The 23,688-nt window shown below is 41.8% G+C and overlaps 1 protein-coding gene and 1 long non-coding RNA gene across 6 annotated transcripts in view; one reads left to right on the top strand and one right to left on the bottom strand.

The window, feature by feature from the left end:
* The window catches only part of LOC105492393 (polycystin 1 like 1, transient receptor potential channel interacting), a 183,684-nt gene extending 176,518 nt beyond the window's left edge, over positions 1-7,166 (top strand). For 4 of the 5 annotated variants that reach the window (XM_071095166.1, XM_071095165.1, XM_071095163.1 and 1 more), the window contains one exon: positions 6,685-7,166. In XM_071095166.1, the coding sequence (XP_070951267.1) occupies positions 6,685-6,750 (66 nt within the window). In that variant the 3' untranslated portion in view covers positions 6,751-7,166. The remainder of the gene's footprint in view (positions 1-6,684) is intronic. The other variant, XM_071095162.1, reaches the window with a different exon arrangement.
* An 8,227-nt stretch (positions 7,167-15,393) lies between these two features.
* LOC105492348 (uncharacterized) lies at positions 15,394-20,997 on the bottom strand. The gene is made up of 3 exons (XR_011621690.1): positions 20,959-20,997; positions 18,912-19,117; positions 15,394-16,338 (listed from the first exon to the last, which is right to left on the bottom strand). It is a non-coding gene; the product is annotated as an uncharacterized lncRNA (long non-coding RNA).
* Positions 20,998-23,688: the final 2,691 nt, after the last annotated feature.

The raw sequence follows: 23,688 nt of genomic DNA, 5'->3' as shown, positions 1-23,688 counted from the left end.
AATCTCATACAAGATGAGGATGACTTTTAAAATCACAACTCTCCTATATATCAGTAATACGTAGTCTCATTTCAATTGCCCTTATCTCTAGACTGAAGCACACTGGAAGTTGGTAAATCACAGGTCAAAGACCTTTCCAGCAGATCAAATACAGGTGCATTATTGTTTGTAAGGGAAAATGTTTTCTTCATCTTCACCTGTCTGTGGGCTATAATACCTCCTTGATGAGCCACCAGGTCTGTATGATCTCCAAGTGACTCACTGGCGTTTCTTTATTCTAATCATGAGTGACTTCAACACCCTATCATTCTTTTGTTTCCGTCTGATGTTGAGCCGTAACCTGCTCTGTAAACTCCACCAGATGGAAGGAATTTTCCCCGGAATCAAAATTAATCATTTAACCACTTCTCTCACATATGTGAGGCAGTGTTGTGTTCTTCCTCCCGCCTTGGCAGCGCTGGTGGTCTTCCTTCCCCAGCCTAAGCCCCATCAACCCCCACCGCCACCATCCTCCCATGACGTGGCTTTGAGTCACCTCATCTGCTGGTTGGCTCCTGGTGATTCTCCTCAGGCCTTGTTTGTACTTCTTGTATCTACTCTTAATGATAAACAATAGTCCAGGAGTACCACGATTAGGAAAAATATGTGCTGTGCTAAATGTTGATGGCTACCAGCATCCATCTCTGTCTCTCCCTCACTGCCCAAGCTTTGTCCAGGCCCCAGCTACTGCCCAGGCACTGAGGCCACCTCCCCTGCAGCTCCGCATAGCCCCTACAGAGAGCAATGTACCCTGCTTCTGAACTTGCTCCTGAAGGCATCGGGCAGGCACCTCTTCACGCTCTTTTTTTTTTTTTTTTTTTTGAGATGGAGTCTCTGTCTGTCGCCCAGGCTGGAGTGCAGTGGTGCCATCTCTGCTCACTGCAAGCTCCGCCTCGCGGTTTCACACCATTCTCCTGCCTCAGCCTCCCGAGTAGCTGGAACTACAGGTGCACACCACCACACCCACCTTTTTTTTGTATTTTTGGTAGAGACGGGGTTTCACCGTGTTAGCCAGGATGGTTTCGATCTCCTGACCTCATGATCCGCCCTCCTCAGCCTCCCAAAGTGCTGAGATTACAGGCGTGAGCCACCACGCCCGACCTCACGCTCTCTTTTCTTTCCCAAGCGTAAGAGATACCTGGAGCAAGGTTAGAAAGAAGCCTTGTGCTGAAGATGGCAGAGCTGCCTTTCTAAGATGGGAACTGTGCCAACTTTCTCTTGCTTATGTGAGAAATAAACCTTGATCCTGTTTTGCTCTAAGGAATCTGTGGGCTCTGTGTTATAGCAGCAGCATGGCTTTTACCAAATAATTTCTCATGCTTCACACTTGCCTTGGAAACTATACTGACACTAATGCAGCCCCCAATTATATTATTATTTATAACCTTTGACAATGGTTTTGACTATAAATAATGTAAAACATGACCCTAATTGACTGAAACTGCAAGGAAATATGTTATCTACAAAACCAGAAGTTGAGAGGTGGGACAGATGCCATCTCTGCATTCTGCTGTGTGCTAGCTTTGCGCTAGCTTTGCCTCAGGATGGAGGACACCCTGCTTGGTTGCAGGATATCTGCTACAGGTCCAGGGATCACATCCAGAGATGAAATGTCCATGGAAGGAAGAGACCATCTCCCTCGGTCTTATCATGAGATATGAGGAAACTTTTTCAGGAAGTCCCCAAGAATATTTTCCTTCAAATTCATTCCTAAATTAATCTTGGTGAAATGGAATTATCATGATTAATTTAGACTAATCATTTGGGATAGTCAGAATTTAAGTGTCAGCCGGGTGCGGTGGCTCACGCCTGTAATCCCAACACTTCGGGAGGCTGAAGTGGACGGATCACTTGAGGCCAGGGTTTCCAGACCAGCCTGGCCAACGTGGCAAAACCCCATCTCTGCTAAAAATACAAAAATTAGCCGAACGTGGTGGCTTATGCTTGTAATCCCAGTTACTCGGGAGGCTGAGGCAGGAGAATCAATTGAACCTGGGAGGTGGATGTTGCAGTAAGCCAAGATTGCACCACTGCACTCCAGCCTGCGTGACAGAGCAAGACTCCTTCTCAAAAAAAAAAAAAAAAAAAAAAAATTTAAGTGGCAACCAGTAGGATCTTTGGAGGTCTTAACACCTCCCAACCTGTTCCGTCCTTAAATTTTATTGCTAAGCAATGTCTTTGCTCCTGTACCTTTCTCTCCATAATGGTGCTATTTATTTTGTGGTCATAAATACAGTTCTTAATTATTATTCCTGTTAGACTTCATATGTTTATCACAGCATTCCAGGTTGAATTGGATTCTGCTAACACTTATGTTCAACCTATCTCCCAGCTTCAAAACTGAATCCTATAATATTTACCAGATACCTACTATGTTCTCAGCACTGGGGTATGAAGAAGAAAATTCCTCAACCATCTCACAATCCAGTAAAAGCAAATGAGCAAACAGGTGTGGAGATGCGCTAGGCTTGGGGCCAGGCTCAGTCAGCTGCTAGAGCAAATCAGGGTGCATCAGAGCTGGAGCTGAGAGACCTGGAGGAGAATTCCTCAAGGGAGAAGCAGCCAGTGACAATGGGGGACCCTGAATTTTGTTTTGTTGTTACTGTTCTTGTAATGTCTTTATCTTATATGAATATCAGGATAATGCTGTCCTCCTAGAATAAATTTGGAAATATTCTCTCTGCTTCAGTTTTCTGGATGGGTTTGACTAGAATCGAAACTATTTCTTTCTTAAATGTTTGATAGCATTCACCAGAGATGCCATCTAGAGTTGAAGTTTTTTATTAGAAACTTTTTAACTATGAATTCAATTTTTAAATAAGTATAGGACTATACAGCTTATCTATTTCTTTTTAAGATAACTTTGGTAATGTATATCATTAAGGGATTTTTCTACTTCATCTCAGTTGTGAAATGTATAGGCATAAAGTTGTTCATAATATTTCCATTTTATCCCTTATCTGTAAGAAGTGTAGTGTTGTCACCTCTCTCATTCCTGTTATTGGCAATTTGCGTCGTCGTCGTCGTCGTTGTTGTTGTTGTTGTTGTTGTTGTTCTGATCGTCCTGGCTAGAGGCTTATCAATTTAATTGATCTTCTCAAGGAACTAACTTTTAGTTTCATTCATATTCTCTATTTTTTTTTCTGTTCTCTATAGCACTGGTTTCTGCTTTGATTTTTATTATTTATTTATTTATTATTTACTTTCTTCTGTTTACACTGAGTTTAAGTTGTTTTTCTTTTTATAGTCTTTCACATAAAAGCTGAGGTCATTTAAGACCTTTCTTCTTTTAATATAGGCATTTAGTGCTTCAGATTTCTCTCAGAGTACTGCGTTAGTATTCATCCCCGAATGAAAATGATATGTTTTCATTTTTATTCCGATAAAAATACTTTCTAACTTCCCTTTTGATTTATTCTTTGATTCATGGGTGATTTAGAAGTATATTATTTAGTTTGTATGTATTTTGAGATTTTCCTGATGTCTTTATGTAACTGATTTCTAATTTTATTCTGTTGTGGTCAGAGAACATCCTGTGTCTTGAATCATTTGAATGTTATTGAAGCTTGTTTTGATGGCCCCAAACATGATCTAACTTGGCAGATGTTTCATTTGAACTTTAAAAGATTTGTATTCTGCTGTTGCTGAACCAAGTGTTCTGTAAATATCACCTTGATCAAGTTAGCTGATGGTGGTGTTCAGGTCTGCCCGGCACTTGCTGCCTTTCTGCCTACTTGTCCCGTCAATCACTGAGAGAGGGGTGCTGAAATCACATTCTATAAGTGTGGCTTTGCTCATTTCTCTTGCAATTCTCTTGGTTTTTGCTTCACATCACATTATCTTCATTCTCTGTATATAAAGTGTCTTCATTCTCTGGCTGCTTTTAAGATTTTCTCTTTGTCTCTGGTTTTGGGCAATTTGATTATGATGTGTCTTGGTGTCTTAGTTGTCTTCATGTTTATGGTGTGTGGCTTTTGCTGAGCTTCTTGGATCTGGGGGTTTATAGTTTTCATCAAGATCAGAAAACTCACTTTCACTGGCTTCAACTGCAAGTGTATTAAGCCGCTTAAAGTTGTCCCACAGCTTCACTGGTGTTCTTTTCATTTAAAACATCTTTTTTTCTCCCCGTGTTTCATTTTAAATATTTTAAATTGCTGTATCCTCAAGGTCACGAGTCTTTTGCAATATCTGACCTTCCCTGAATCCCATGCAGCATATTTTTCCCACACATTGCAGTTTTCGTTTCTGAAAGTTTTGCTTTTTAAAATATAGCTTCCATATCTCTACCTAATGTTTTGAATATATGAAATATAGTTACAACCTCACAATATTTATGCTGAGTGAAAGAAGCCAGACCAAAAAGAGTACCTACACAATGCTGCCATTCATAGAAAACTCTAGGAAATGCAAAAGTAATAGAGAGTGACAGAAAGCAGATCCTGGCTGTCTGAGGGTGAGGGTGGGACTGGGCAAGAGGGAGGCGTGACAAAGAGGCCTGAGGCAACTTGGGGTGATGATCTTGATTATAGTGATGGTTTTACAGTTATATATATGTGTGTTATATATATACATATACATAACACACACATATATATACACACACACACGCATATATCACATGGTATATTTTAAGTGTGTGCAGTTTACTATCTGTCAAATATATATATGATATATATATACACATTATTTTCATTTATTTATTTATTTATTTTAAGATGGAGTCTCACTCTGTTGCCCAGGCTGGAGTGCAGAGGCTCCATCTCGGCTCACTGCAACCTCCACCTCCCGGGTTCAAGTGATTCTCCTGCCTCAGCCTCCTGAGTAGCTGGGACTACAGGTGCCCACACCATTCCTGGCTATTTTTTGTATTTTTTTTTAAGTAGAGATGGAGTTTCACCATATTGGCCAAGTGGTCTCGATCTCCTGACCTTGTGACCCACCCGCCTCGGCCTCCCAAAGTGCTGGGATTACAGGCATGAGCCACTGCGCCCAGCCTGTCAAATATATTTCAATAAAGCTGTTTAAAAAGTAGTAATCCTGAGCAAACTTGTTGGCTGTCATTCCTTTTCCTCGCCCAGAGACATTCATCCATCTCTAAGGAAGAACAAGTGCCATAAGGCAAAACTAGAAGAGCAGTCTTAAGACCGCAGTGCACCCACACACTTGCCCTGGGGTCCTTGTCACCCTCTCTCTGCCATCCCACATGGCTCTCAGCGGTGGTGACTGTGCGGTGGGGCAGCAGAGACTGGTGCCTGCTTGACCACCAGCACAGCAAATAGCTGCTCACCTGTCCAGTTATTTTCTTAGGAAAAAAAAATTTAAAAACCCTGCAAGATCAGGCAGAATGCATTTTGAAGCTGGGACTTTGATAATTATTGTTAACCCGTTTATGCCTGAGGTTGCAGTTTTTTGAATTTTTGCAATCAGATTTTGGCGATGACCTTGAGCAATAGGATGTAAACAATTCCCACATGCTTAGCGTTCCAGTAATGGAACGCTAGGCCTCAATTTAAGTTGCCCTCCAGAAGTATTTTTTCAGTTTACTCTCTCACCAGCAAGGAGGGAGGTTTCTTTCCCCCAAAAACAGTGGCTCATACTGGGGATCCTCTTTCCTTTATGTCTTAGACTGATGTGATAAATTACTATTTACCTCATTGCTGAAATTCACATTTCTTTGGTTAGTGAAGTTTAGTATTTTTATATATGTTTGCTGACCTTCACATATATAAATATGCCTATATATAAAAAATATAATATATTAATATATATAGTCTGTTCATTTATGTGGCCTAGCTTTCAACTGGAATATTTAGCCTTTTGTCTGATTTTGCAATACCCTTTAAAATAAGAATGTAAACTTGTTAAATAGTCTATTTTTTACTTTTAATTTTTTATATTGACAGCTAACAAATTGTATATATATGAATACACACATATATATGTGTATGTGTATATTATATATGTAGTAAGAGTGAGTACATCGACACTTACCTGGAAATCATGATTTTTAAGTGAAATAACATATAACAAAACTAACTTTTCTCCTCATCAGGATTCTAACAAAACAACATTGAACAAAGCAATGCTGTTTGAGGAGCTGGTGTATGTTGTTTTATATGTATTATTTAAATTAGTATTTTCCATAAGTCAGGCACTGTTCTAAATTCTTCAGAAGTATTAATGACTTTAATCATCATGGCAACCCTGTGGACTATATTTTATTATTAGCTCCGTTGAAGATTGAGCAAAATGAGACACTGAGAGAGAGGATGAGCAAAATGAGACACTGAGAGGGAGGATGAGCAAAATGAGACACTGAGAGGGAGGATAATGTGTCTTAGGTCACACAGCTGTGAACAGGCGAGGCTACTATTAAACCCAGGCACACAAGCTCTAGAATCCAGCTCTGAACCACTATGCTATCTTGTCTCTCAAGGACAGAACTTCTGTTTTGATTTTATAGATGTCTCAAACCTTATCCATAACCTGTGTCACTTCTCAGCTTTCACCATTGGGATTATGCTTCATAGAACCTTTTTCCATCCCAATGACATATAAATACTGATTTATTTTTCCTTCTGCTACTTATATCAGGTTGATTTGAAATTTGTTTCAGTATGTTTTTCATTCTTTCTTTTTAACCAGCAGACATCAAGGACTTCTGAGGAGACTGGTACCTTGCATAGGCACTACGGACCCCGTTTTGCTTAACCCACCCAGCAGCCAATTTTAGCAGACATCCTGGTTTTGCAGGTGAGAAGAATTGAGATACGAAGAAGTTTTGTTAATTTTTCCAGTTCATGCAACAAGTAAATGGGAAACCAGGATGAAAATCAAGGTTCATCTGTCATCAGACTGTTACTCATAATCACCATTCAGAGAGTTCAGATGTGGGACACGATTCTAACTCCAGCCTTCTCCCAAATGGTTCATTTGCCAGTTTCCCTAGAGTTACGTATTGTCTTATTTGTTTGTTTTACTGAATCTGAGTATTAAAAGCCTTGTATCTTGTGAAATTTCTTTTAGGTCTAATAAAAGTGATGAAAGAGACCAGGATAACTTTCTAATAATTAAATAAGATTTTTGAAATAAAGTCCTTATTTTGTAAATTTAACAATTGAATCTTGCTAGATTAATAACTCATTTTTCCTGATGTACTAATTCAATATAAAATGGTTATTCAAACTGAACTTTGAAGTCATCTGGGCTGCTGTTTTTGAATCCATTTAAAAACCTACATGCTCAGATCAGAATTAGCTAAGGAGATTATTAAGTTTGGAGTGCGTGCTATATTTTTGGATTCTAAATAGTTTCAAAATGCCTGGTTTGGCGTGCATATCAGTGACGTGGGTAGAAGTGGATGGATGGGATGGAGGTGCCTCCAGCATCATGGAAACACACCGTGCTGTGGCCTCCCCGTGGGCCTGGGGCTGCACACTGGGAAAGGACAGGGGGAGAGCGTCTGGCAAGCAGACCTGGGAAAGATTTTCAGTGTAATCATTTATTATGTAGAAACCGAGCAAGGTGCACAGTCATCTTAATCCACAACTACCTCATGGGCAAAATGGGAGTATAATGGAACCCACCTCAAAGAGTTTGTTTAAAGCATGTAGCACAGTGCCTGATGGCACATGGCATCTCTGTCTCATTGATTTGACTGAAGCTAATACGAATTCTCTGTGTGCGTTTATGTATTTGAGAATGTACAGGTCTCCTCAGGGAGTAAATTGTATGATTGGGAGGCTAACTCATTTGGGGGATGTTGCCCCAGTTCCACGTTGACGGACAGTGAGAGCGCATCCAGACTGGAGACCTCTGCATGAGCCAGGACTGCCAGGTGGGTGGGTGGCTTGGAGAAGACTCCTCCCTTCCCCAGTGAAGTAATAAGGCATCACAGGCCGGGCGCGGTGGCTCACGCCTGTAATCCCAGCACTTTAGGAGGCCGAGATGGGTGGATCACGAGGTCAGGAGATCGAGACCATCCTGGCTAACACGGTGAAACCCCATCTCCACTAAAAAATACAAAAAAAATTAGCAGGGTGTGGTAGCAGGTGCCTGTAGTCCCAGCTACTTAGGAGGCTGAGGCAGGAGAATGGGGGGAACCCGGGAGGCAGAGCTTGCAGTGAGCCGTGATTGCACCACTGCACTCCAGACTGGGCAACAGAGCAAGACTCCATCTCAAAAATAAATAAATAAATAAATAAATAAGGCATCACAACATACATCTTCATCCAGTGATATCTTGTTTCATTCCATCAGCTATGCTTTGACAGACTCTTTTCGTGTATTTTTTCATTCCAAATACTTTCATGGAGCACTCACCATGTTCAAAGAGCTTTGAAAAATATAAAGAAAGCAAGACCCATGCCCTTTTTACAGGTAGCTGTTTCAGGAGGGGAAGCAGTAAGGCCAGCAGTGAGTTCTGTGTGGGAGGATAGAACCAATCCCAACAGAGGCAACACTGGCGGGCTGCTGCCTTTCCCATAGCACACAGGACGCAGGTTGACAGGGTTAAGCACGCCTGAGGAGCCTCAGGAGTGGCTCTTCTCATATGCCCTGGTGGCCTGGATGAGGAGGTGATGTATCATGGAGATCAGACAGTCTTAAAATGAGGCTGCGTTACAGGATGAGCCACTGTGAGAACCTTTGGGATAACTTTCACTTCTGTATACCTTAGGCCCACAATGGTGATGGTAATGAACATGGTGACAGCGTCACATATGGGAGGTTACCTGAGCAAGGCACCCTGCTAGGCTGCAGCATCAAGTTACCACAAACTTAGTGTTTAAAACAACACTAATGTATCATCTTACAGTTCTGTAGGCCAGAAGTCTGAATGAGTCTCACTGAACAAAAATCAAGCTGCCATGAGGGCAATGTTCCTTCTGGAAGCTCTAGGGCAGAGTCCATTTCTCTGCATTTTCTGGCCTCCAGAGGCCGCCTGCAATTCTTGGCTCATGGCCCCTTCCTCCATCTTCAAGGCCAGCAATGGTAGGTTGAGTTCTTCTTACATCCCATCGCTCTGACACCAACTCTTGCCTCCTGCCTCCACTAATAAGGACCCTTGTGGTTACACTGGGCCCGCTGGATAATCTAGAATAATCCCTCATCTCACGGTGGCTGACGAGCAGCCTTAATTCCATCTTCAGCCTTATCCCCTTTGTTATGTAGGAAACATAAGTGCCGAGGGTCAGGCAGTGGAGGTTTGGGAGGAGCGATTGTCCTGCCTCCCACAGAAGCCTCCCTCTTTTACAAGAGCTCTTCGGGGCACAGCTTTTACTAACCCCATTTCACAAGAAACAGAGGCTAAAGAGGGCAAGTAGCTGCTATGGAAAGGGAAATGCCATTATGTGCCAGTGCATCTTCTAAGGGCGACCACTTCAGCTCATTCGCTCTTCACCACATCATCCATTTCACAGATGAGTAAACTGAGGTCCAAGGGTGGTTAAGCACCTTGCCCAAGGTCACACAGGGAGTAAGTGACTGGCTGACTCTCCAATCCACAGTCCATGTGAGTCCTTAGTAGGGCAAGTGGACCTTGGAGAAGGTTCTGTAGGGGGACATGATTAGGGAACCAACCCAAGGGGGTAGGCGTGAAAGGAACTGTCAAACCAAACCTAGAGAAATGGGGGTGTTATTGTATCAATTGCTGCATTTGTCCTCATGGGTCACGTTGATTTCTAGCAATGGTTGGGAATGACAGGTCACCCTGGCCATTTCAGAACTTTGGAATGTCACACATTTTTAGCAAGTAAAGTTGCATAGAGGTGGTAGAGGGGCTGAATGCATGTTTTTATACAGTTTGGGGCTCACACTGGGCTCAGAGAAACTGAGTTGATATGCAACTTCACAAAATAAACACAATTAACATTTTCCCTTAGGCATGAGAGGAGTTCATGAGATTGTTTGTATTAAGGTGATTTGTTAACTGTGAAATTCTGCACAACCGCTTTGTTTTTTCACCACACATCCAGGTCTTAGCAGCTCCTTGCTGTCAGAGCCTGCTCAGAGGGGAGTGGCCTGGCCTCCAACCAGTGACAGCCAAATTCCTTCTGAAATCTATCCACTCTGTGCCTGCTCTGAGTGTGCTTCTCCCATGGGCATTTCTCCACTTCTTTGAGAAACTGTTATTTCCTCAAAAGGGTCTTTCATTCCATCCCATTGTGTAGAATATGTAATTAAATTCTATTCTTGCTGAACTTAGCTGTGTGACCCACCAGGGTGCAGCCAGCCGATGCCACTGGGCTCCCTCCATCCAGTTTTAACCTTCACCCTGAGAGTTCTCGTCCTTTAGACCTGGGATCCTGTTTCCACACCACAGGGAGAGGAATGAGAAAAACAGGGACATTTTCTGGGAATCTGGTTGTACAGTCACATATAAGACAAGTGGAAAAATTGCTTAAGGCTTTATTTTTGTTTTTATAAAAAACACTTTCATTGTGAATGGGAGTGAGTTCTGTTTTTCTATTTCCCTTTCTACCTGGCCTCTCTCCATTAAAAAAACTAAATCAAGACAGTATATAAAGAAGGATGTCCAGACTACACGGTAGTTAATAAAAAGTCATGGAAAGAAAAGCAAATGACCCCAGGAGGAAAATTAATCATGAAGTTAAGCTGCTGATGGCCAAGATGAAGAAAAGACTGTGGCAGACACAGCCCTTGCTGTCAGAGAGCTTTCCAGTGGAAAACACACGCTGTCTGCCATCACACCATTGGGCATGCACCCCTAGGCGCTGCCCAGGCTGCTCAGAACACTGCAGCGAATGAACAAATGTGGATTTCGGAGCTCGCAGTCCAGCATTAATTTTGAAAAGGAGTTTCTCACATGACACCTTGTAGAAAGAACTCTGAACAAAATTTCAGGAAACTGATGTTTTCTGGAACTGATTCTCTTACCACAATGTGACCAATTAGATATACAAAAGGTAAAACGATAACTTTAAAACAGACTATCACTGAAAATTTTAAATAACTGAAAAAATTCATGAATTACAGAGAAAAATTACAATGCAAACTAAATTATATGATGCATCTCAATCAGTATTTAGAAGGAAAATTATATTTTAAATGTATTTATTTAAAACCAGGAAAGTTTAAAAATAAATAACTTAATATGCAACTCAAGAACTTAGAGGAAGATAAATTGAATAAACATAAAAAACATAGGAATATGGCCAGCATGGTGGCTCAGGCCTGTAATCCCAGCACTTTGGGAGGCTGAGGCAAGTGGATCACCTGAGGTCAGGAGTTTGAGACCAGCCTGGCCAACATGGCAAAACTCTGTCTCTACCAAAAATACAAAAATTAACTGGGCATGGTGATGTGTGCCTGTAGTCCCAGCTACTCAGGAGGCTGAGGCAGGAGAATCACTTGAACCTGGGCAGTGAAGGCTGCTGTGAGCTGAGATCACGCCACTGCCCCGAGATCAGGCCACTGCATTCTAGCCTGGGCAACAGAGCGAGACTCAAACAACAAAACCCCATAGAAATATAAAACTTAAACATATAAGCACAAAAATAAAAAACAATGAAACAGTTCAGAAACTCAACAAAATCAAAAGATGATTTTTTGAAAGAACACTAAAGCAGATAGATTTCTAGCAGAGTTGATTTAGAAATAATGAGAAAAATAACAAAAAAATAAGAGCATAAAACAGCAAATTCAGACATCATAAAGATTAAAAAATTAGTAAGATAATCCCATGAACAACTTTATTTCAATACATTTGAAAACTTAAATGACATTTTCTAGAAAATATAAATAATTTGACAAGGAAAATTGGAAATGTAAACCGTAGACATTAAATACATAGAATTGGAAATCTAATGGTACTCAAAATTTCTAGAGCATTTTTACAAGCAAATTTTACCAGACATTCAAAAAACAGATCTCTTTATCTCATACAAATTCTCCCAGAGAATTAAAAAAAGAGGTAAACTTTAGCAACTTGCTCTATGAAACTAGTATAATCTGGATTTTTAAAAACTTAAAAGCATCATACAAAAATGATAGACCCATCTTACTAATAAACATAATTTCAAATATCTTAAAACACAAATCAAATTCAGAAGTGTATAAAACTAACATGTGGTAACAAGTGGGGTTTTATCCTGAAGATGGAAAAATGACTTAACATCAGAAAATATGTTAATGTAATCCACCACATTAAAGATTACAGGAAAAAAGTACTTGGCCAGGCACAGTGGCTTACCCCTGTAATTCCAGCACTTTGAGATGCTGAGGTGGGTGGATCACCTGAGGTCAAGAGTTTCAGACCAGCTTGGCCAACATAGTGAAACTCCGTCTCTACTAAAAATACAAAAATTAGCTGGGCGTGGTGGCCCACAACTGTAGTCTCAGCTACTTGGGAGGCTGAGGCAGGAGAACTGCTTGAACCCAGGACGCAGAGGTTGCAGTAACTGCACCACTGCACTCCAGCCTGGGAGACAGAGCGAGACTCCATCTCAAAAAATAAATAAATAAATGAACAAATAAATAAATAATAAGTACTTCATAAAATTCAACATTATTTCATAATAAAACCTGTGTAAGGAAACCAAGATGGCTATCCTCCAAAATTAGCAGACATCATGCTTAATAGTACAGTCTTAGAAGCATCCCTAGGAAAACAGAGGACAGGACATGGATGTTTGCTATTTCTGCATGTATCCTGTAGGTTGAAAACCAATGTAATACAAAAAATGCAATCAACCAGTAAGATAAAGCCAATGGAATAAGGTGCAGAAAGGATAAGAATAGAAGACAAAGAAACCAAACAAACAGTCCTCAGTTGCAAACGACATACTTGCCTACCCTCCTCCCCAACTCAAGACAGTCAACTAAGAAAACTTCTTAGAAGATTGACATAAAAACTGAATACTGTTCCTATACACCAACAATTAGAAAATGCAAAAGGAAAAGATCTTATTCAGTGTGGGGAACAACAACAAAAAGAAAATTATGAGTGTACCTAGTAAATCTAGGAAAACATGTGCATACTTTTTATTTAAAAAAAAAAAAACACCCACTGTTTATTGAAAAACTTTAAACCTGAATAGAAAGACATCCCATACTTATGGATGGTGTTCATGTCAAATGAATGCATAAATTCAGTGCATTTCCAATCAAAATTTCAATGCAGGTCTATGTGAAACTTGATACATTGATCATAAAATTCAAATGAGAAAAGAAAGGGCCAAGAATAGCTAAGATCATTTTTATAATGATAGCAAAATGGAAAGACTTAGATCTCAACTCAGTGCAACTATTACCACAAAAGATTTTATCTTTCCCGATGGAAAATTTTGCTTTCTCATTCATTCATTCATCCATTTATTTGTCATGTTTTAAAACTCTACTGTGTCCCAGGCTCTATTCTTGGCTTTGAGAATAGATCAAAGAACAAAACCAACAAAATGCCTGCCCTCAGGGTGCTTACATTCTAGCGGGTGGGTCAAGTAATAAAAATAATATACTGCAATCGTGGACAGTGGTGAATATTATGAAGAAAAATTAAGTGAATTAGGGAGGGCTCTATTTTAAAGAGGGTTAAAAGGGAAGGCCCCTCTTGATAATGTGATGTTTGAACAGAAACCTTGAATGAGGTTCAAGCAAGCTGTTCAGCTCTCTGAGGGGAGAGAAATAGCAGGAAGAAGGAAGAGTAAGTGCAAAGGCCTGAACTGGGAACACAGTCAGTGTGCAAGGAATTGCAAGTGTTTCTGAAACACAGCAAGAGAGAGAGAAAGCGCAGTAGAAAATGAGGTGCAAACTGCAACCAGCAACCAGAACATAGGAGGTCTTATAGACATAGTAAGATTGGGAATGTTATTCTGAATGTGAACAGGGAAAAGCACGATCAAATGTATTTTTAAAGACATAACTCGGCCCGGCGTGGTGGCTCACGCCTGTAATCCCAGCACTTTGGGAGGCCTAGGCAGGTGGATCACCTGAGGTCGGAAGTTCGAAACCAGCCTGACCAACATGAAGACACCCCATCTCTACTAAAACTACAAAAATTAGCCCGGCGTGTTGGTGCATGCCTGTAATCTCAGCTACTCGGGAGGCTGAGGCAGGAGAATCACTTGAACCCGGGAGGTGGAGGTTGCAGTAAGACAAGATTGTGCCACTGCACTCCAGTGTGGACAACAAGAGCGAAACTCCTTCTCAAAAAAAAAAAAAAGAAAAGAAAAGAAAGAAAAAAGACATAACTCTGTTGCTATGTAGACAAAAACTGTAGGGGAGCAAGAGATGAAGGGGTAACTAATTAGGAGGCCATAGAGTAGTCCAGGCAAAAGGTGGTTTGTAGTAGTCCAGGCAAACGGTGGTTTGGCCCTGAGTGGCAGTGCTGGAGGGGGTGATGAATGGCTGGCTTCAGAAAGTCTGTTTTAAGGTAGAGCTGTCAGGATTTGCTAATGGATTGGATGTCAGGCACAAGAGAGTCTGGATAGCCCCAAGGTTTTCAGCCTGAGCAACTGGCAAAGTGATATATGATATGACGGAATGAATATTTTACATGTCCGCAGGGAAGGAAGGAGCATCCGCTAAAAGTTGGTGAGATGACTGGTTGTCCTCAAGTAAAAATAAATTAGATTCATACCTCACCCTGCATAAGAGGTTAAGTTCCCCATGTATTTATGACCTAAATGAAAAAAAAAAAACAAAACTTTCATATTTTTTTCTTTTTTCTTTTCTTTTTTTTTTTTTTTTTGAGATGGAGTTTTACTCTTGTTGCCTAGGCTGGAGGGCAGTGGCACTATCTTGGCTCACTGCAACCACCACCTCCTGGGTTCAAGCAATTCTGCCTCAGCCTCCGGAGTAGCTGGGATTACAGGCATGTGCCACCATGCCCACTAATTTTGTATTTTTAGTAGAGACGGGGTTTCACCATGTTGGTCAGGCTGGCCTCAGACTTCTGACCTCAGGTGATCCACCGGCCTCGGCCTCCCAAAGTGCTGGGATTACAGGAGTGAGCCACCCACCTGGCCTAAGTTTTATATTTTAAAAGAAAAATAAGGCACTTCGGGAGGCTGAGGCGGGTGGATCACGAGTTCAGGAGATTGAGACCATCCTGGCCAACATGGTGAAATCCCATCTCTACCAAAAATACAAAATTAGCCAGGCATGGTGGTGCACGCCTGTGGTCCCAGCTACTCAGGAGGCTGAGGCAGGAGAGTCGCTTGAACCTGGGAGGCGGAGGCTGCAGTGAGCCGAGATCGCACCACTGCACTCCAGCTTGGGCAACAGAGCGAGACTCTGTCTCAAAATAAATAAATAAATAAAATAAGAGAAATAATTATGGCCTTATTTATAAGTAGGACAGGGTTTCTTAAACAAGTTGCAAAAGCAAAATCAAAATAATTAAAAATAAATAAACTTTATTATTTAAAGTTTATAAAATTTTCTCTGAAACAAAAACCCAAAAACAAATTGAGAAGACAAGCCATAGAGTGAAAGGAGATATTGTGAATGCATATAAATGACAAAGAATTAGTACACAGGATATACAAAAAACACCAAAAATATCAGTTTGAAAAGAACACACTTACCAAAAAAAGCAAAATATGTGAAAAGGCCAAGGACAGAAGAGGAAATTGAACAATCACTCCAACAAATGACAATTGCTCAAACTCATCAGTAATCAAGGACGCACATAATGAATAGCCTGCATCATCGTTTGACACTTATCAGCTTAGCACAAATGAAAGTGTCTGACAACACAAGAGTTAGTCATGAAATGAAGATGCAAGAAAATTCCTATATGCGCCTGGGAATTGTCAGTTCTTGAAATCACTGAGGGAAACAATTTGGCAAGAAGCAAATCTGCTTCTTAGATGTACTGTGCAAGGAGACAAATGGCAGTATTGTTTATACATCTGTAAGAGCGAACACTTGGAAACTTTTGGAAGAAATAGTCCTCCACAGGCTTACTGTTCTCCTACAGGTCTTATTGGGTGCACCAAGACTGTAAAGCCTTGACTCTTCTTTACCGGATCCATTTTTCAGGGTCGTAGTTGCAGGGAGGAACCTCAAAGGAGAGGGCTTGCCTACTGCCTGCTGTGGGCCCACGCGGTGCCCTAGCTCAGCGGTCCTCCACTGTGACTTGACCCAGTGCATGTGCGGGAGTCATGGGGTCTCTGCATCACCCCGTGGGTATCAGGGCTTGGGGCACCAGTGCAAATACACTGACACTGGCCATTGCTTTATCTGTGAATAATAAGTGAAGTCTTTTGTCTCTGATTCAGAAATCTTAAGTCTTCTGCCAGCATCCATGAAACTGGGGCAGCAGCCTCACTTTTGAATCTGTAAGTAGTGAGTGAAATCTCAGCCTCTTCATAGTTATTGACAGAAGCCACCCAAATATCCATTATCATCATGATTAAATTGTATGATTCACATGAAATGGAGACAGAGGAGGAATCCCTTTGAGGGGCCTACCACCCTCCCAACCAAGCAAGGAAATAAAAATCTTGAGTTCCTTTGAGGGAAATTCCAGGCACCTAGCTAGCCCTGAGGAGTAAGTGAGCAACCTGATAAGCAAGAAGGTAACAATAGCTGAAGACAATAGCCAAGGAAGTTAGAGCCACCAAATGTTTGGTTCCCCATAGAAACTAAAGACAACATCTTAATATATATCCTTGAGTTGTTTTTAAGAAACCTGGACTCCCACCAAATGGAAAATGACATTTGTTGGCACATAGACCTTAACAGAGGAACTGGGGACTGAACTCTGACTGCCATTTTTTGCTCTGAATTTCTTCCTGAGCAGCCTGGAGGAAGTCATGCCTACAAGTCAGAGCTCAGCATTCCTTTCTGCAGACCCCTAGTCTTTAGACAAAGTTTCACTCCCTTAACCAGTTCGCAAATCAGAAAATCTTTGAATCTACCCAATACCTGTGCCTCGCCCCACACTTCAAGATATCCCACCATTTTTTGCCAAACCAATGTAAGACCTCCATGTATTGATTTATGACTTTGCCTGTAACTTCTGCCCTCCCACCTTTAGAAATCCTTACACTCAAGGCATTCGGGAGTTTAGGTCCTAAGCGTGAGCTATCTGGTTCTTCTTGCTTGGTGCCTGTTATACATGCCTCACTTTTTTTCACTGCAAATCCCACTGTCAGTGTTAGGCTTTGCTATGCCAGGATGAGTGTCCCCAGTTCGGTTTGGTAACAAAATGAAATGCAATACACTAGTTAAATGAATGTACCTATATCTGTTGGCATTATTAAATTGCAAAAACATAATGTTCAGTGGAAAAAAGCTTGTTGGAGAGTGATGTAATCAACAAAAGTTCAGTACTTTGCTATATACAGTTTATGGAGCCATTCATCTGTAGTATTAATATAGTGTCATTCTGGGAATGAAAAACGTCAGTTTAAGGACAGGGTGGGAAACATGGAGGGGCTTCCATGATCCTTGTGTGTGTTGTTTCTTAAGGGGAAAAAAAAACTGACGCAAATCTGCCAAAATGTTACAGTTTTGTGCGTGAGAATATAGGTGTTCATTATGTTGTTTTTATGCTTTTCTGGATATTTGAAGTCATCCATAATTTCAGAATATCGGTGATGATGGAGCTTCCCATTTTGTACCATCAGTCTGTCTAAGAGTCACAGAATTACCTCACATTTCCTTTTAAATATGAATCTTGGGGCCGGGCGCGGTGGCTCAAGCCTGTAATCCCAGCACTTTGGGAGGCCGAGACGGGCGGATCACGAGGTCAGGAGATCGAGACCATCCTGACTAACACGGTGAAACCCCGTCTCTACTAAAAAATACAAAAAAATTAGCTGGGCATGGTGGCGGCGCCTGTAGTCCCAGCTACTCGGAGGCTGAGGCAGGAGAATGGCGGGAACCCGGGAGGCGGAGCTTGCAGTGAGCTGAGATCCGGCCACTGCACTCCAGCCAGGGTGACAGAGCAAGACTCCGTCTCAAAAAAAAAAAAAAAAAAATGAATCTTGGTTCTCATAGTTGGAGGCTTAATGTTTCCAAAGTTATAAATATGTTTTTTTGTTTTTTGGAGACAGAGTCTCGCTCTGTCACCAGGCTAGAGTGCGGTGGCGTGATCTCGACTCACTGCAACCTCCACCTCCCGGGTTTAAGAGATTCTCCTGCTTCAGCCTCCTGAGTAGCTGGGACTACAGGCATGCACCACCACGTCCAGCTAATTTTTGTATTTTTAGTAGAAACAGGGTTTCACGATGTTGGTCAGGGTGGTCTCGATCTCTTGACCTCGTGATCCACCCACCTCAGCATCCCAAAGTGCTGGAATTACAGGTGTGAGCCACCGCACCCGGACAAATAATGCATTTCTGTAGTTGGAAACTTCTCTCAAATTAAAACATCCCCTATACCAGAAACCTGGGGAAAAGAAATCATTAAGTGACCTGACAAGAAATCAGAGACAGTTTTGTTTTTTTTAAAAACAAAACAAAACAAACAAACAAAAAAAAACAACATTAAAGTCCTAATGCGAAGGCAGAGAAAAGACCCATGCTGCTCACTGTCTGTGACCTGATGCCTCCATCTCTTTCTGCAGGGCCTTTGTCCCTGATCTCCCTCTCCTGACCCAGATGAATGAATGAAATGAACTAATGTGTACACAGACTCTGTGTGCATATGGCTTTGATTTGGGAGAAAAGATGAATCACTCTGAGCTGGTAATCAGATCTTTTCCCTTCTGCTAGTAAACAGTTGAAAGATACTCAATACATTCTCTGCCTGCCTTTTAAAACCAGAATAGCAAATAAAAGCCCTAGAGGGGCCTGGTTTGGATGGGGGAAGCCATTTATCACCTTCAGGGAAAAGAGAATGTAAATAGGTCCACATTTATTCTCTGGTCCTCCCTTGGCCAGGACAGCCTTAGAAATACTCACCTTGTTTCAGTTAGCAGGCCAAGGGTCAGCGGTCAACAGAGCTGCTGCAGCAAGGTCTGTGTGGTGCCTCAAACAGGCCACACAAAGAGATGCCATTTGAAATCGGAATTCCTTTCACCCTGAGTGAGTTTCCAAAGCAAAGGGGTCACCCGGTGAGTGTTGGTGGAGTCCTCACTGTTTGTCCTGCCTCTTGCTACAGAGGACATCTGGCAAAAGCAGATCAGAAAATGAAAGAAGTCTGTCCCAGGTCTGCCCTCCCCAAGTGGTGGAATTTCTCATGCTATTGTTGCTTGGGATGTGCCACTCTGTACTTGAGTAGGTGGAGGGTGAACAGACTGATCGGCTGGCTATGAGATGCGAGCAGGATGATGATCATTCACTGGGACATGTCTGGCCAACTGGGAAGAGTCAGGTAGCTCAAGGCCTGGAGATTCTCATCAGGGAGAGCACAAGGGGGCCAGGCCTACAACTGAGGTCCAGGCACAGAGGCTGGGCTATGAGAACCAGTGTCCTCAGTGACTGCGATGATGACATATCCTCTATCACCACCTGCTACTGCGAGGCCCCAGCCCCAGCTGACCTGTAGACTCAGATCTGGGCCTGAGAGGGAGGCTCGGCTTCAGCCCCTCTCATGAACAGAATCCACAGCACCAGGGCTGAGAGTGGTGGCAGGGCCCAGGAACAGTGATATCCAGTAGAAAAAGCATGACACCGCCCCCACAAACCAGAGGGAGTGCCAGGCACCTCTGCCCAGCCTCAGGCAGCTGACTTCACTAAAGGAGGCCAAAGGGAAAGAAAAAGATGACAAGCTGTGTTTTGATGGCTGATGCGCAGGCTCCCAGAGAACTTTCAGAAATCAGCTGGGAGTTGGGAGGATTTTTGAATTGTCCTCTTGCAATAGCATGTCGAAGAAAAACTAGCTAAATATACTTTTTGTGTAATTCCATGTCAATATGCATGATTTCTTAGGTGGCAACCAAAGGCAAGGTGTTCCTGTACCAAATGGTATTGCCAATGTTAAGGTGCTCAATACAGTGTGTATTTTGTTGTATTGGTTTGCTCGGGCTGCCAGAACAAAGTTACACAAATTGGTTGCCTTAAACAACAAAACTGTATTGTCTCACAATTTCTGGAGGACAGAAGTCTAAGAACAAGGTGTTGGCAGGGTTGCTCCTTCTAAAGGCTGAAGGAGAATCTGTTGCAGGCCTCTCTCCTTGGTTTGAGGACAACCATCTTCTCCCTGTCTCTCTTCACATCGTCTTCCCTCTAGGCAGGTCTGAGTTCAAATTTACCCTTTTTGTTATTTTTATGTATTTATTATTATTATTTTTCGGGATGGAGTTTCACTCTTGTTGCCTAGCCTGGAGTGCAATGGCGCGATCTCAGCTCACTGCAACCTCTGCCTCCGGGGTTCAAGTGGTTCTGCTGCCTTAGCCTCCCAAGTAGCTGGGATTACAGGTGTTCGGCGCCACACCAAGCTATTTTTTTTCTTGAATTTTTAGTAGAGATGGGGTTTCTCCATGTTGGCCAGGCTGGTCTTGAACTCCTGACTTCACGTGATCCACCCACCTCGGCCTCCCAAAGTACTGGGATTACAGGTATGAGCCACCACGCCTGGTCAAATCTCCCCTTCTTTATAAGAACACTGGTCATATTGGATTAGATGCCCACTCTACTTTAGTATGACCTCATTTGAACTTAATCACATCTTCAAAAACCTGTTTCCAAATGCAGTTGCATTCTGAGGAACTAAGGGATTAGGACTTGGACACAGACATTTTGGGGGACACAATTCAACACTTATTTGCCAAATCACTTTTTAGAATGATTAAGGCAATTAACGATCTTCTTAAAGTGAAGAAACAACCCACAGAATGGGAGAATATATTTGCAAACTACCCATCTGACAAGGAATTAATAACCAGAATATATAAGGAGCTCAAGCAACTCAACAGGAAAAAAATCTAATAATCCAATCAAAAATCAAAATCTAGTAATCCAAATCAAAAATCAGAAATGAGTAGATATTTCTCAAAAGAAGACTTACAAATTGGCAAACAGGCATATGAAAAGGTGCTCATGATCACTGATCATCAGAGAAATGCAAATTAAAACTACAATGAGATATCTCACCCCAGTTAAAATGGCTTTTATCCAAAAGACAGGCAATAACAAATGCTGGTGAGGACGTGGAGAAAAGGGAACACTAGTATATTGTTAGTAGGAATGTAAATTAGTACAACCACTATGGAGAACAGTGTGGAGGTTCCTCAAAAAACTAAAAATAGAGCTACCCTATGATCCAGCGATCTCACTGCTGGGTCTATACCCAAAAGGAAGGAAATCAGTATATTGAAGAGATATCTGCACTCCCATGTTTGTTGCAGCACCGTTGACAAGAGCTAAGATTTGGAAGCAAATTAACAGTCCATCAACAGATGGACAGATAAGGAAAATGTGGTACATATACACAATGGAGTACTATTCAGCTACAAAAATAATGAGATCCTGTCATTTGCAACAACATGGATGGAACGAAATTGGAGGACATTATGTTAAGTGAAATAAGCCATGCACAGAAAGACAAACATCACATGTTCTCACTTATTTGTGGGATCTAAAAATCAAAAACAATTGAAATCATGGACGTAGAGAACAGGAAGGATGGCTACCAGAGGCTGAGAAGGGTAGTAGAGGACTGGGGAGATGAGGTGGGAATGGTTCATGGGTACCAAAAAAAATAAATAAATAAAAGAATGAATAAGACCTACTATTTGATAGCACAACAGGGAGACTATAGTCAATAATAATTTAATTGTACATTTTAAAATAACTAAAAGAGTATAATTGGATTGTTTATACCACAAAGAACAAATGCTTGAGGGTATGGATACCCCATTCTTCATGATGTGCCTATTTCACATAGCATGCTTGTATGAAAACATCTCATGTACCCCATAAATATATACCCCTATCGTGTACCCACAAAAATTAAAAATTTTTAAAAAAATTTAATCTTATCAACAGTGTATTAGGACATTGTGTTGTTGCAATTTCCTTAGCATCAAGTATGTCTTAAAAAAAAAAAAAATCTGATAAGTTTTTAGAGCCTGGTAATTCATTCTTTTTTTTTTCTCCGTCCAACCTGGAGTGCAGTGGCACAATCTTGGCTCACTGCAACCTCCGTCCCCTGGGTTCAAGCGATTCTTCTGCCTCAGCCTCCCAAGTAGCTAGGATTTTAGGTGCCTGCTACCACACCTGGCTAATTTTTGTATTTTTAGTAGAGACGAGGTTTTGCCATGTTGGCCAGGCTGGTCTCAAATTCCTGACCTCAGGTGATCCACCCACCTCAGCCTCCCAAAGTGCTGGGATTACAGGCATGCGCGACTGTGCCCAGTCAGTATTTCATTCTTAAGTAAACTGGCCATATATGAATTGGCCATATGAGTTCTTTTGCAAAATATAAGACTATTTCTCCCCTTATAGTAGCTATTGTTGAATAAGATGCCAAGAAGGACAGCTAGCAATAGAGACTCAGTGCACAGATACACTGGCAGGATTACCGGGTACATCTCCACCTCACTAACGCCTTCTAGAGGTCACCATGAGCGTGGTGGGAAGAACTTGCAATTTAGAATCAGAAGCACAGGGGTTCAAATCCCAGCTCTGGGACTCTCTAAATGTGCTCTTTTTCCAACTTTTTGAGGCCTGTAGTCTTAATACGAAAAACCTTATCCTCTTCACCCAACTTTTCGAGGATTAAAAAATCCTCACGTGGCATACTGCTGCACCACACTCTGTGATGCATTGTGGATGTCCAGTAATGTGCGTGGACCCTAAAGCTGCTCTGAGGACCAGATTCTCCCCATGGAGTAAACAGGCCGCAGGTCATTAAGGGAACCAGATGCTCGTGAACAACAGACCATTCATATGGATTAGCGGGTTTCTGCAAGGAAGAAGAGGGCTTGATCATCTCATTATTTGTTTCATGTGTCAGAATTGAATCACAGTGCAGCATTCATTGACCTAAAATTAAATTACTTGTCATATTTTTTATTCAACCATTTCCTCCTTTCCTTGGTAAATATAATTTTTTCTCATTCTAATGAAGCTCCTTGGAAACATCAAATCACTGTTTTTTTTTTTTTTTAAATCAGAGTAATTAACCAGTGATGGATGAGGCACAGGTAACACGTGGATTTGGTTGGGGGAGTCTTCAGTAAGCAAAGGATGGCTTTACATTGGTCCTTGGAAGAGTGGTAAAGTTGTGTCCACACCCCGAAATGTGTAAGGTCAGCTGTGACCCCTGGTGGAGCAAGAAGGCAAGACTATGACAAATATAAATTGTCGTATCATTTTCTCAAAATCAAAAGACAACTCTAACTCACTAATTACCTTCTGTGTATCTGTTCTCTTAGAAGTCAAGGAAAACCGTATCTATAGAATATATCTCATCATCAGTTTATTCTCATAAAATAGATTTTTTCAAATCAGCCCCACTTCCAATTTTGAAATGGATCTTACCCCTTTTCAGATAAAGTCTGAGTTCATTGTGCACCTTCACCTTTCTCTATACAGGTCTTGGTCACACCAATGGACACGCCAGTCTCAGGCTGTGGATGCTTGCTGGGCTCTCTGTCTGTCACTTCTCCTGAGCCCTAGAGGATCACCACACCCAGCTGCAGCACTTCCTACACCCCTCACCCCCAGGGCACGGCCCAGAGGGAACCTTGACTCTTTGGCTGCTTCAGTGTATCTGGCCGAAGACCAGAGCTCC

This window comes from Macaca nemestrina, chromosome 4, assembly GCF_043159975.1.
Source record: "Macaca nemestrina isolate mMacNem1 chromosome 4, mMacNem.hap1, whole genome shotgun sequence".
Lineage (NCBI taxonomy): Eukaryota > Metazoa > Chordata > Mammalia > Primates > Cercopithecidae > Macaca > Macaca nemestrina.
Note: the sequence above shows the minus strand (reverse complement) of the source record. Positions and strands in the feature narration are given on the sequence as shown.